Here is a 13,442-nt window from a genome sequence, read left to right as displayed (position 1 = left end):
GAATCCTCCCCAAAGACTATATGTGGGATGCTTTGTGCACTAGAATTGTCCTCTTTTTTTTTTTGTTTATTAATTTTCAATGTAATGGTTCTTGTGACGATTGTTTTTAGCTTGATAAGTTAATTTAACTGATCGTTAATCTACTAAAAACATATGTAAGCATGTGAGGTTACAGCAAAAAGGCAGCTCGGTTAATGTACTTCATTGCAGGTTAAAGTAGCAATTGTCTTGCACCTTGTGCTGCTGAAAGCCCATTTATATATTAGATAGTAAAATTAAAACTCCAAAATAAACATTAGGATATTGTAACTATAGATTTATAAAATATTATCAGTGGGTATTATAATGGGTATACACAAATAAGTATGATTTTTTGGCCTATTTTTTAAATTATTATTACCTCACTAATAAGTGTAATTACAAAGTCTTAAGAAAAATACGTTTTAAGGCAACATTATAACATAAATCTTGCAACAAAATAAGCTTTCTTTTGTATAATTACTAGAAAGGTATTAATTAAAAATAAGAAAATGCCATTACTTTATAAGCTATGATTCATTGATATGCAAAGTTAATTTTAGGGTGTTAATTTTCAAGTTTGAATCTAATTACTTAGTTAAAACATCATTAGTACTTTGTAATGGATTTTCATCATAAAAGAAGTAATCATAAATGAATATTCACAATTGAAATCCAACTAATAACCATTTAAAGATATGGAGAAAAAATATGAAAATAAATTGTCAGAAGTGGGATTTGAACCCACGCCCTCTTTCGAGGACCAGAACTTGAGTCTGGCGCCTTAGACCACTCGGCCATCCTGACCTGTTGAAAAATAGTTTGTTACAATTTTATATCACTTGTTTTATATATTTTTGTTTATTTGCCAACTCCTTAAACGCTTATTCATATTTCTTAAAGTACTATACTTACGAGGAAAATACTTGTAGAAGTGCCAATGTAATCTTTATATTTGCACTCTATTTTTATTTACATCTTAGGTATGTTTGATTGAAGGAACCATTTTGTCATTTGAACCATCACGATTGTTTGGCTGCAAGAAAGTAAAAAATTTAATTGTTCTTGTTTGCAAGCCACTAGAATAAATAGTGCACTGGATTAGTAAATATATATAATTTCATATAACACTGTGAGTGCCGTTTAGATTATTAAAAATAAAAATAATATAAAAATCTTGGTCCAAAGATAAGAAAATGAGGTGGGTATAAATGCAATTTATACTTTCTTTTTTCCTACAAAATGCTTTAATATCTAATAATCAATAGAACGAAAATGATTCATATAATGAACTCCAATTAATATAGCATTAAGATTTAATTATTGTTGCAGTATATACAAAGACAATTGTAGATATGTCCATTTCACATTTTATATAAAACAGAACGTAATTTAATCGTAGTTTGATGGTTGAAAATTTGCAAAGCGATGACCTACTAATTGATGTAAAGATAAGTTTCAAAGGAAACGTGTGTACAGGTCAATCAGATTTTATGTTAGGGGGCAAATCAGAATAAAGTTCAAATTCAGGGATCAATTGGATATTGTCTCAAATGATTGACTGGTTCACTTTGAATGAGAAAGATTGACGTTTGACTAAGTATTAATACAAAAGATGAAGATGAAGACGACGATTAATCATTTAAATTTCCTTGAAGAGCATTAACAGAAACTAAGAAACAAATCAAGCTGAAAGATCAGTCATGCCCAAGTTACCTCAGGAACTCATTGTAGAAATACTCTCAAGGTTACCTGTCAAGCCTCTGATACGATTCAAATGCGTATGCAAAACATGGCAATTTATAATCTCTGATCCTGAATTCGCCAAGCTCCAACTGAAAAGAGCAATGGAGAACAATAACAATGTTAACTGCTACAGAGTCCTCCTCTCAACTTGGCCGCCTCAATCTGTAGACTTCGAAGAACCATGTAATGGTGATATCAGTAATGCAGTAATAGAACTTCGCTATCCTGCGATAGTGAAAGGTCCTCCTAATGATTTTTATGTTGGAATTTTAGGATCTTGTAATGGCCTGGTTTGTTTACTTGATGCATATGGAAGCATGTTCTTATGGAATCCGACTACCGGAAAATATAAGGAATTGCCAAAACCTGATGGTGCTCGCTATGGTATGTATCTCCACGGTCTAGGGTATAATTTCTCTACTGATGATTATGTAGTGTTATTTGCTAGCCATTTTACTTCTAATGATTCTAAAGAAACTATTTTTGAACTTTATACATTAAAAACTGGAATTTGGAGAAGAATTGAAGACACTGATTTAGCTCCTCAATTTTGTGGAAGATCAGGACTTTATTGGAATGGAGCTCTATATTGGCTAGAAATAAAAGAAAGTGGCAACAACGAAGTTTTTTTTGTTGTTGCTTTTGATATAGTTGAGGAGAAGTTCAAGGAGGTCATGACATTACCATATGATGTCAATTCACACGATTTAAGTTTGGGAATTTCAGGAAATTGTTTATGTATATTTGTTGAACATACAGAAATTTGTTTTGAGGCTTTGATGTTGAATGTGAATGCTACAGAAGCATCTTGGACTAGACTGTTTAGTTTTCCTCATTACGGGTTTGGTGGCTACTCCAATATACCTTTATGCTTGGCAAAGAATGAAGAAGTTGTTATGGATTCTGATGGCTGGGAAATATACTTGTACAATCCAAAAGACAGGAAATTTAAGCATTTTAAAGTGCAAAATTATATGGATTCTAAATCAGAATTATATATTGAAAGTTTAGTTTCACCCTACAATTAAGAGATTACACAAGAACGTTTTGTAATTTGTATCTTTGTTGGTTGTGTTAGATGAACCTCTTACAAGAAGCTTTGTAATGCTTTTGTTTTGCTTGTACTGTAATGCTTTTGTTTTGCTTGTACTGTACATATAAAACCAGCAGGAATAACATGATTTTGAAATAATAGAAGCTTTTTTATTTTTTATTACACGCAGAAACTCACAATTCTAAAGAGAATTCTAAAAATAATGATTCAAAGGTCTTATTTTCGAATTTATTATTTCTGCAAAGCTTATTAATTTATCCAGAGTGATAGGTTTTTCACTATTGAACTCTTCAAGAAAAAAAAAAAAAATCTTTAGAAATTGAGACATGACATGTCTGACAGCAAGGTGAAATGCAAACAATTCAAGAATCCCAAATGCAACTAAGAGAGAAAGCTCCTTGCAATGCATCCAGAACATCCTAATTTGGTAATTTTGTAGGTTATAATACATGTTTTCCTGACTGTTCCAGATCTGATCACAAGTTTTCAATATTTTTTGGCTTAAACCTATCCAAGCAAATGTAGAAATATTAGTTTATTGCAGCTGACAACAGTTTTGCATTTTACTGATGTCTACAACATATTTCCAAATAAAGCTCACATCAAAACTGTTTTTATTAATCCAGAAAAGCAATGCTGCTATTGCAAACAGGAAAAGTATGAAATTAATGTTGAAAGAAAACCCATGAGGGACAGCTTTTATCTGGAAACAGGTTAGAAGAACATTGTTTCCGACATCCCAAGTTATGCTATACCTGAAATTGTTTCTTCCTTCTCAAGTTCTGCTACAACTTATTGCCCCAACCATTTGGTCTTTATTCCATTATATTCGCAAGCAGAAACAACAAAAAGCTAAGCCAAACAGGAAAATTCTATAGGAAAAGAAAAATGATAAAGGCACGTTATGTTATCATAAATCAAACTCAATGGCAACAGTAATAGAAGGTACCTGATTAAAGTCTCCATGCAAATTTTCGACGCCGTTCCACATAATCTTCTATTCTTCATCTGAAATGTCGCACCTTTGCATTTTCTCATGGAATCACTTGCATGCATATGAAACTGAAAAGAAGATTTCTAGTTTGCCTGTTGGGAGGTGAGGGCATGGGTGAGCCCGAATTTCTCAAGAGATTCCTAACAAAAACATGAAGAAGAATCTTCAAGTTTGTCTAAGCTCAGGGTCAGGGCGAAGGAGAGGGAATCATACTGAGATTGACCCAAACAAAGAGAGAGTTAGAATGGCTGAAAAGTTTGTTTATGTCAGTCATCATGTTGCAGTAGAATGATAAGAGGCTCATAGGTCTCCACATAATTGAACATCTCTCACTTATGAATGGATGTAAATTTGAGTCTCTCCACTTGCAGTCAATAATAATATATCAAAGAACGGTACGCTTTGCATTATTATACAGTATAATAGGGGTAAAACTTTTTGAATGGACAAAAAATAGAGAATTAAAATTTTAATATCACAAATAAGATTTTTTTATCCGCAAATTTCAGATAAAGTTATATTATCAATCCATCTCACTAAAATACCCTTGGGATGTCATTGAGAAACATTGACTAGCAATTGTCCTATTGGCTTCTCTATTGACATACATATGAAGCAGATGGTATTACCATTGTAACACAGAATTTTAGTTCTCTTGGTACTCTTGCGTATTACAAATCCCCTCAATTACTCGGGTATTAAGGTTCAGTTTGTCTCACAGGAAAATGTTTTCTCAGATAATGCATCCAGCTATCTAGGTACTTTAGGAAAATGGATCAAAAGAAAAGTTTAAAACGGTCAACTGAAAATTAAACCATTGTCAAAGAAAATGACTTCTTTTTTTCAAGATAGGAATTCATTTTCCAGGCATGAACAAACTTATTAAACACATATCCAGTAGTCTACTATCCATATTGACTTCTCAATACACATGTTTGAACTCTACTTTCCATCTCTTTAAAGTTTCATACTCACTTGTCTGTTATGGTCCTTCACTACATAAATAACAAAGTAAATAATACAAGAGGAATAGAGAAAGAGGAAAGAGATACAGTTAGATCCAGAAAGAGTTGATTTATATTTAACAAATATAGTTACAAGAAAAATTTAAACCAATAAATATCTTCCTTATTGACTAAAATTCGCACTGAACAGATAGATATACAAGCATATGTAATCAAGAATACATGATAAAATGCAATTAATAGTGCTCTGACCTTTACACCTTGTCACCAACAGAAACAAGGAACTATATTTCCTTGTTATTTAAGCTTGCCGAGAAGATTATGGGGTTGAGATAAGGCATCATCCATCAACAATAAATTGATCATCTTGAGTATCTCCATCAACCCTGGTATCCTCATGCACCATACCATTCACATGGTGCAAATTCTGCATCATTTGTGAAAGATAATGGTTGCTAGCACCGGTATGATCAGAGAGTCCAGTTGGATGACCAGTCCACTGTGAAACAATTCCAAGCAATTGGCTTGTAAGGTTTTGTTGCTCATGAAGAATTCGGGTCTGAATCTGCCCCATTTCTGCTCGGTGTTGATTTAACATTCCATCAATCCTCTTCTTCCATTCTGACCTCCTCCTGTTCATCCTCTCCTCCCATTCTTTCTCTTGAATCAACTCATCCTCTCTTCTCCTTCTTTCCCTCTCTTCACTCTCCTTTTCCATGGCTCTCCATTCTTGATATCTTTGCCACCTCAATTTTTCTCTACCTTTTTCCCTTTCTTCCCTCTCTTTTTCCCTCTCTTCCAGCTTCCTTTCCCATTCCTGCTCCCTTTCAATTCGAATATTCTCCCTGCTCTGCCTCTCTCGCTCTCTCCCTGCTTCATGTTGCTCAAACCGAGCCTCCATGTCTCTTAACTGTCCCATTTGGTTTGAGAGGAACCCAAATACCCTCTTCTCCAATCCTTTCAACACCTTCCTCTTCTTCTTCTTCAAATTAGACACATTTGCTTCCACTTCTTCATACATGAAGCCATCCTCCCCTTCCTCTCGTACTCGATCATTACTATTATAATTTTCTTCTGCCTCTTCTCCTTCATAATCAAAGCCTAAACCCAGCATTCCATTCTCACCACCATCAATTCCAGCAAAATCCCCATCTGCTGAATTACCCATTTGTCCAAACTCCACAAGCTCCATTCCTCTACCAGCCCCCAACAAACCCCCACCATTTTCCCTCTCCTCATTCAAGACTCCTGTTAAATCACTTCCATTACTACCATTAGCACTATATGCAATAGGCACATCACCAAAGACCTCCTTGTATAGCAAAAAATTTGACCAATGCGTAAGCCCTTCTACCCAGTCAAACTCATCCCCATTACCACATTCTCCACCACCACCTGAATTTTCTACAGCAGAGAGCTCCGGCTTCTTGATCTTTTGCTTAACAAGCAAGTATTGGTGTCTCATGTTTTGTACTTTAGTAGACACATCTTTCCATGTCCACTGCCAGGGATAGGCGATAGGATCCCGAACATGATGCACATAATTCACATACAAAGCAATTGGTTTATATTTCTTTTCTCTAGTTTTCATTTTTACAAGGGTCCCATTAGAGACCATTTCTCCGTATTTTTCGATTAGGGTTTTTTCTTCTGCTTCTGTCCATTTCTTTCTTCTTGGAGGCATCATCACACAACAAAATATCGATACCAATGTCACAAACACTAGCCCTAACACTTAATTCTTCAACATTTGAAACTCTAACATCATAAAGTACTAATTTTTGTTACATAGAACAAAAAGCTCAATCAAGACCTACACAGATGAGGAAACCAACGAAATGAGCAAAAATAGAGAGAAATTACTCACCCTGAAGTGACTTAGAATTATTGCGTGGGACTGAGATGTTTCCTCAAAGCATAATGGTGGAGGGATTTTCTCGAGAAAATTTAGATAGAAAGTCAGGGAATCTATGGGAAAGTGATCTGGTTTTACTACTTTTGAAATGAAAGTGAATTTTCTCTCTTCCCTACACTCAAACAGTAGCTTTTTTTTTTTTTTCCCACTTTCGATTAAAAATTAAACTGTGTGATAATTGGACAATGAAATGTTTTTTTTCTCAGCGGGCTGTCGTTGGCCAGTCACTTTTGTCGTTCGGTAATTTCATTGTCTCAAGTGAATGAATGACTTATCAGTCATGTCGTTCCCCAAATTTGATTAGAAAGCCCACGGCAAGGCCAAACATGACAATCTACCCAACCCAATATCAAAACAAGCCCAATGCCATAAAAATATCGACCTGTCGTTTTGATAGGTTTTTTAAAGGAATTAATAGAGTATTTTCCTGAATAGCTTGTCCTACTTTTCTTTTTTAAAGGAAATATGGTTTTGTTATTTCTTTTTAATGGAGAGTCATGGTTTCCATCCTCCTATAAATTTAGCTTTGATTGTAAGTTTAAAAATTTATACATATACATATACAATAGCAATATTAATTTAGAAAAAGACACTATAATAAATTAATATTCTTCATAACCTCTCTCCCCAGTCTTTTAAAGTCCATGGAAGATTCCAGACTTAACTTTGTTACTGTCCTTATCTAGGAGAAATTAAATAAGCTCTTTTGTTTTGAATGATTGTATAATCTTATGTTAATAGACATGGTAATCAATTTCTGTTGGAAAATTACCTTATATTAATAATAATATTTTTTTAGTGGAAATCATTCGGTATTCCAAATAGATTAATAATAATAAATTATTTTCGGTAGAAACCATACAGTATCTGAAGACCTTACGTCAATAAAGCCTACGAAGTGGGTAGAAGGCTTCTTATCAAGTTTTAAAGGTACTTCTTAGATTCAAATTTTAGACTTCTGATTAAAGAGAAAACCATTGCCATTTTGTCTCACCCTCTAGTGGTTTCACTTTTATCGGGTACGAGCCTCGACACGAAGTGACAATGCTTTAAGTATGCATGTCTTTAGATTATCAAAATTTGCTTACAGAAGAAACAATGGAATAAAATAACTTTGAATTGAAGTGCAAATCTTAAATTTTCTGAATTTCTATTACAGAGTAAAAATGGAGAGAGAATGAAGAAAATAGAAAACTGTCAGGATGAATGTTATTGGGGATGGTTTTTAGAGAGGCTCAGTGAGCTGCTGATGAACATAAATTAGATTATACATTGAATTATATCCTGATGGGAGGAAAATTTTCCATCATGTAAGGACTAAGATTAAGATAATTATGTACTTATATGTTTAAAATCATAGTTTTAAGAGCAAATACTAATTGAAGGTGAGAAAATCTATATGTAGTAAAGGAATGAGTTTTCATTATTTCATAGTAAATTTTTCATATCCCAAGCCATGCATGAAGCATTTTTATTTTATCATTATTAGCTTTCATGACTAATGGACATTATTTCCAAGTAGGATTCCCATTCCCTAAACCTAAAATTTTATGCTATTTTTTGCACTGAAAATTGCAAAATAAAAACAGTGAGTGAGAGGTGCATTCTTCAGATTCAAATATCAACTAATCTGTACTAATTTTAAAAACCTCTAATCATCTTTCCCCAACATATTCACATACTACCAAAAGAAATAGCAAAAAGGAAAAGCTGTCACTAAGTAGAATCAGAATCCCTACGCATATCATCATCAGCATGTCTCCATATCTTTCATGTCATGAAATATTTGTCTACCTTCATATGCCTCCAGTTTTCTAATTGTCAAGCACATATCTAGCAGCTACTAAAATGTTTCCTCTGTATCCTTGCATAAAAGGAAAAAGGATCTTCACATTTTTGAAAGTAGAATCTCTTGAGACCATAGACCATAAAACTGAAAATTGTCCATCCCATTGCTTAAAAGCTTTTGATAGATGTTGCTACCGAGAATTGAAGATCACATGGGAATTCGTGTTTGTAAAAACTGGAGATTCCACAGTTGAGGTATTTGTGTTCGTTAAAGCATTGGGTTCTTCTGATGGACTTGGACTATCTCCCATATCCTTAGTTCTATGAAGGAGAAATGTACCTGATAAGATTGTGACAAAACCACACAACTCTGTTGCAATCTGTGATGCGTCTTGTGAGTCCCACTCCTGCACCAGACACAAAAAAGGGTAAAAACATCTGATTATTAGATAACCCTCGAAATCCAGTGAAATTTCATTGACTCCTGTGTAGTATTATCATAACCAAGCAGTATATTGTAGTCAATTATAAGCAAGAAAGCAACATAGTGCTTTCCGAGTATAGTGTCACGACAGAATAAATCACTTTTGAGCCAAAGACAGCAAGGCTATGTATGGTGAGCTGTGATAGAATATAGTGTAATATAATCAAAGACATTTTGTATAAGGGAGCTGTACGGTTTTAAAAAGTGTCAAGCCTGCTTCATCCTCATAAGAGGATCCTTTTCACTCTTCAAAGCAGGTGCAACATGTTTTTGGGTCATTGAGGCACGAATCGACATGACAGTAAACCTCTGTCTTAAACATGTATAGGCTATTTGCTATCCTTCTAAACCAATACCTCAAAATTCAAGAAGACTGTATATAGGGAAAACACTGTGGAACTACATTACTGCCATGCCATTACTATTTTGTCTACTTCCCTAGGTCTAGATTTTGCATCCCAAAGGCTTTGTAATTCTCATCCTTTGTGCTCATAATACTAAATTTGAAAGCAATATTCCCTGAAACCCCAAATTTTTAATCCATTCTAAATGTTGTAGTGAATCTTACTTATGCGCATCATAAAGAGATATGCATGCAAGTTCTAAAATCTCAGAGCCCCACATGTAATATCTGGAAGACAAATAAAATATTACCTTAAACATGATCATGCTGGCAATTATGGTGAATGTTGTGAACATGACATAATAAACTGGAGAAACGACAGCTGTCTTGAAGTTGTCCAGTGCCTGTAAAGATACATTCAGATGTAGGTTAAGCATTTGCCTGACAGAGGTGGAATATGTTTGCTTAACCAAGTTAAATGGTGAAAATTTGACTAAAAGGTGTCCACTAAAGCAATTGGATAATTTCAGCAGTTATTTGCGTGGGAGTATAAACTATGTCCAAACAGGTAGAAAATGAACAGAAGAGTTTAATAACCATCAAATGAAACAAAAAGACATGCTTCCAAAAATCGAATGCAAGTTAGCACAAAAGGATTGTTTAAGAACAATCTTTACTTTCTGACAAGCGGAAGTCATATGATTGTTTCAGCAGAAAAAGATGCTGGACAAAATGTTATCAGGTGAACAAGATATATAAAATGTCAAAAAACAGAATTATAAGAGAGAATATTTATGTGTGCAAACATGTACAATTGCCAGTATAAGGTTCTAGCAGCCAGACACTTGCAGCATATATCATTCGGCACCTTCATAGTTCATTTCAATCTTATATTAAAATAAGGAGTCTCTAAATTACCTTGTTCAAATAGTTCACCTGCAAAAGACAAAAAACCACCACTATAATAGTGAAAAGCCATGTCTGAAAGTAGATAAATTGATTTGATCCAGAAAAAGTCAGCTTTAAAGCAATTCCCACTGCTTTCACGCTCATGACCTGCATAAATTCAAAACGTTAGTAACATCACAGAAATTTCATAATCTTAACAACCTTCAAAGAAATATAACAGACCGTAAGGGAGCCAGTAAGAGAGCAAATTCCAACATAAACTATCATATGGGTTTGTCCGTAGAGTGGTACATAGCGAAAAATGAGTACAGCAACTGCAATCAGTACTATGACAGTATAGACAAGGAAACCTGTTTAAAAAAAAAAAAAAAATCATCTTAGTTTGATATGACTTATAGGATTCATAAATTTTGTTATGTCAAAATCCTTGTTTATATTGCATGAAACTTATGAAATAACAAATCCAGTCAACTTATCAAATATAGAAGTAATTATGTTATCAACGAGAAAAAGGAAAAAAACAGGACAGAAGTTTCCAAACCATGCTCCTTGTGGAATGGATTGAAATACACACTATACCACTAATGCCTTTCTCTAGAATGACATTTAAGTTTCAGAGACTTCATTCGACATCTCCCAATAAGATCACAGCAGGGTCTCTAACTGGCAAAACTTATAATTTGCATCTAATCTAACTGATGGCTTTGGCTTCTCTATGCACGTGCCAACAATGAGAGAGTATTTGTTTAAATGTCATCCACCTTTATCTGCATAATAATCTCCATCCATTCAAATAAAGCTGACTATGTTCAACATTTTTCACCACACAAAGAAGAGCTTCAGCAGTAACAAAATAAACAATGTTACACCTCTCTTTTTTTCAATTATCAAGGAAGATCATTGATTAGGTTTCTGTCTGAATTGAAGATCATTGGTCCATTTCTGTCTATAGTATAATGTCAAATGGATTTCCTGTATAATTTTCTAGAATACAGAATAGCAAACATAGAATCTATTAATTCTTCATTAAGAGGCAAAAATTCGAATAGAAAGTACACTTGGAAGAGTTTCATGCTCCCCATTACACAACTACGTACCCAGAAACCATGAGCATGGAGTATGGCAATAAGTCATGCAGGGTTTTCTTTTTGTTCTTATAATATGTGAAAAAAACTGAGCATAAGTCTGAAAGTATTAAAAGTAAGCAACTGCAGTATAACTTCGCAAATACCTGGCTCTGTAGCAAGGTACCATACTTGCTTAACAGATTCAATGGCTCTCTCTTGTGGAGCATGCAAAACAATGGTTGTAGATCCCACTACACAAAGAACACATCCAAGCACACCAACAGTATGCAGTTTCTCCTTCAGAATAAAATGGGCTAGCACAGCACTGCAGAATAATGATTTAATCAGAAATACATAGCATTCATCCATAGACTTGCACCTTACCCCTGGATGGACATGAAATGAAAGAGGAAAAGGTAAGAACACCCATTGATGTGCTGCTGCCGTATAAAGATGCATCTCACCTGAAAATAATACTCAAAGCTCCCAAGGGTGTGACTAGAATCGCAGGTGCAAATGCATAAGCAGCAAAATTAGCTGCTTCCCCAGCAATCACTACAAAAACACATATAAATGTGACATAATTAAAGAATTATTACAATGCTATAAGTAAATTGAGGAAAAAAGCTGGTCTATACAGATCAGTAGATAATAGCAATAGGTTAGAATCCTTAATCAAATTGATCAATTTAGCATGCACCACTTAGAAGCTTCTTGCCACAAATTTGGAAATTTTAAATTCTTAAAAAAACATATTACTAAGGTCGCAAGTGTTCTTTGGAGGTGGGTATGTTACATTTAGACTTGAGAGAAAAATAGCTAGGCAATGCTCATGATCTTTTTCCAGTCACCCATACCAACCATACTGAATTTCAGTGTTCATGAAAGAATAATTTCATCCACATATTGTCTGCATATATGCAAATGTGCATGAGATGTTTTCATTGGGTTATACACAAATTAAAAATTAAAGAAAATTACCAATAAGCTTTGACTCAGCGGTGCTGGAGTTGTCTCTCAGCTAACAAAGTCAAACTCAAAGGCAAATTAAAAGGAAAACATAATGTTGAACTTACTAGATATCATCCCAGCCCACCACCAGGGTTCACGTAAGTATGAATGCCCGCCCATACCTGATCACATATAACCAATTACTTGAAAACAAAATAAACTTAACCAAGAAACACTGCAAGAACTCTACAAAAATTTCGATACTACTATTAAAATCCATGCACAAAGCTCAAAAAGTTTAACAAAATTATGTACCTGTACAGTATTAGATATGTGTTACTGTGTAAAGAAAACAAAAATTGGCAGTAATACAAAGGAATTGAACCTGCTCTGGTTCCATGAGCACCAGCCTTTTTGAGACCTTTCTTTTTTATGATAAAGCTAGAACCAATAAAAATGCTCGATGAAATGGCCAAAACAAGTCCATGAAAGTTGTCTTTTGATACCCCCATCGATGAAAAAAATAAGAACTGGAGCACAATTTCCAAATTTGCAGGGCCAAGATCTCCAATCCCAACTCCTACAACAACCCATAAAATACAATTAAAATTTAAAAAAAAAAAATCAAAACCATAAACTCATTAACATGATAAAGCCTATAAAACAAACATAAAATAATAATAATAATAATAATAATAATAATAATAATAATAATTAAAATTTCATTTAAGACCATATTTTAGCAATGGAGAGAAACCCACCTTCTCTTGGCACACTGCAGATGGGAATGGGGTTAAAGACCCACCTCCATAATGCCAAGAAATGGATGGCCTGATGGTGATTTTGTTATCTGAGAATGATCCGAGACGTGTAAAGAGAAACTTTTACGTACACTTTATCTTTTTTTTTTTTTTTGGTTTATTTTGGGTTTGGAGGAGGGCTTAATTTCTCTCCAGAGAAGGAAAGAAACAACAATTAAGTAATGCAAGCGTTATATGTTATATTATGGAAGGATTGTGAAGAGGCATAGAAAGAGAAGAAAAGGTTGAAGAAGCAGCAACGGTCAGTCTGTTACAGAAAGTGCAAGAGAAACTAATAGAGAAAATAGTTCAAAACACCCAACAATTTTGGAACGAAGAGACCAATCCAAATTTGTTAGAAAAAATTTTAATTGAATTTAACTAAAAGAGTCATGAATTTGGTTTAGT

At 34.0% G+C, this 13,442-nt stretch overlaps 3 protein-coding genes and 1 non-coding gene across 11 annotated transcripts; 1 reads left to right on the top strand and 3 right to left on the bottom strand.

Moving 5' to 3' along the window:
* Window positions 1-741: 741 nt before the first annotated feature.
* TRNAL-CAA (transfer RNA leucine (anticodon CAA)) lies at window positions 742-825 on the bottom strand. Its single transcript has one exon. It is a non-coding gene; the product is annotated as a tRNA-Leu (tRNA).
* An 827-nt stretch (window positions 826-1,652) lies between these two features.
* LOC105633149 (uncharacterized) lies at window positions 1,653-6,831 on the bottom strand. 6 transcript variants are annotated; one of them, XM_037636681.2, is made up of 3 exons: window positions 5,030-6,831; window positions 3,768-4,024; window positions 1,653-1,933 (listed from the first exon to the last, which is right to left on the bottom strand). In XM_037636681.2, exon 1 carries the CDS (start codon window positions 6,462-6,464, stop codon window positions 5,118-5,120), a length of 1,347 nt encoding a protein of 448 aa, XP_037492609.1. In that variant the 5' UTR covers window positions 6,465-6,831; the 3' UTR covers window positions 1,653-1,933; window positions 3,768-4,024; window positions 5,030-5,117. The 6 variants fall into 6 exon arrangements, with proteins under 6 accessions (XP_037492609.1, XP_037492607.1, XP_037492608.1 ...); XM_037636679.2 differs by lacking the exon at window positions 1,653-1,933 and adding an exon at window positions 3,402-3,690; XM_037636680.2 differs by lacking the exon at window positions 1,653-1,933 and adding an exon at window positions 3,402-3,631.
* LOC105633307 (F-box/kelch-repeat protein At3g06240) lies at window positions 1,722-2,792 on the top strand. The gene has a single exon (XM_012215877.4). It carries the CDS (start codon window positions 1,722-1,724, stop codon window positions 2,790-2,792), a length of 1,071 nt encoding a protein of 356 aa, XP_012071267.1.
* A 1,465-nt stretch (window positions 6,832-8,296) lies between the features above and the next one.
* LOC105633148 (putative magnesium transporter NIPA2) lies at window positions 8,297-13,424 on the bottom strand. 3 transcript variants are annotated; one of them, XM_037636716.2, is made up of 10 exons: window positions 12,996-13,424; window positions 12,620-12,814; window positions 12,360-12,416; window positions 11,748-11,838; window positions 11,448-11,608; window positions 10,439-10,566; window positions 10,226-10,363; window positions 9,619-9,711; window positions 8,821-8,887; window positions 8,297-8,556 (listed from the first exon to the last, which is right to left on the bottom strand). In XM_037636716.2, exons 2-10 carry the CDS (start codon window positions 12,744-12,746, stop codon window positions 8,507-8,509), a joined length of 912 nt encoding a protein of 303 aa, XP_037492644.1. In that variant the 5' UTR covers window positions 12,747-12,814; window positions 12,996-13,424; the 3' UTR covers window positions 8,297-8,506. The 3 variants fall into 3 exon arrangements, with proteins under 3 accessions (XP_037492644.1, XP_089580476.1, XP_012071097.1); XM_089724350.1 differs by having other exon boundaries at window positions 8,297-8,549; window positions 12,996-13,423; XM_012215707.4 differs by having other exon boundaries at window positions 8,297-8,887; window positions 12,996-13,419.
* Between the last annotated feature and the right edge of the window lie 18 nt (window positions 13,425-13,442).

The sequence above is a fragment of the Jatropha curcas genome, chromosome 7 (genome assembly GCF_041381405.1).
Source record: "Jatropha curcas cultivar XTBG-Jc1 chromosome 7, XTBG_Jcur_1.0, whole genome shotgun sequence".
In the NCBI taxonomy this organism is placed as follows: Eukaryota; Viridiplantae; Streptophyta; class Magnoliopsida; order Malpighiales; family Euphorbiaceae; genus Jatropha; species Jatropha curcas.
The sequence above is the reverse complement of the archived record's forward strand: the minus strand, read 5'-3'. Positions and strand labels throughout refer to the sequence as shown.

What these genes read in the sequence shown, in the direction of transcription:
- LOC105633307 (XM_012215877.4), top strand. Translation starts at nt 1,722, where the DNA reads ATGCCCAAGTTACCTCAGGAACTCATTGTAGAAATACTCTCAAGGTTA.
- LOC105633149 (XM_037636681.2), bottom strand. Translation starts at nt 6,464, where the DNA reads ATGATGCCTCCAAGAAGAAAGAAATGGACAGAAGCAGAAGAAAAAACC.
- LOC105633148 (XM_012215707.4), bottom strand. Translation starts at nt 12,746, where the DNA reads ATGGGGGTATCAAAAGACAACTTTCATGGACTTGTTTTGGCCATTTCA. An exon ending in TGCTCATGGAACCAGAGCAG is followed by an intron (nt 12,417 to 12,619) that starts GTTCAATTCCTT and finishes ATATGTGATCAG; the next exon opens with GTATGGGCGGGCATTCATAC. An exon ending in GTGGGCTGGGATGATATCTA is followed by an intron (nt 11,839 to 12,359) that starts GTAAGTTCAACA and finishes GTGTTTTTGTAG; the next exon opens with TGATTGCTGGGGAAGCAGCT.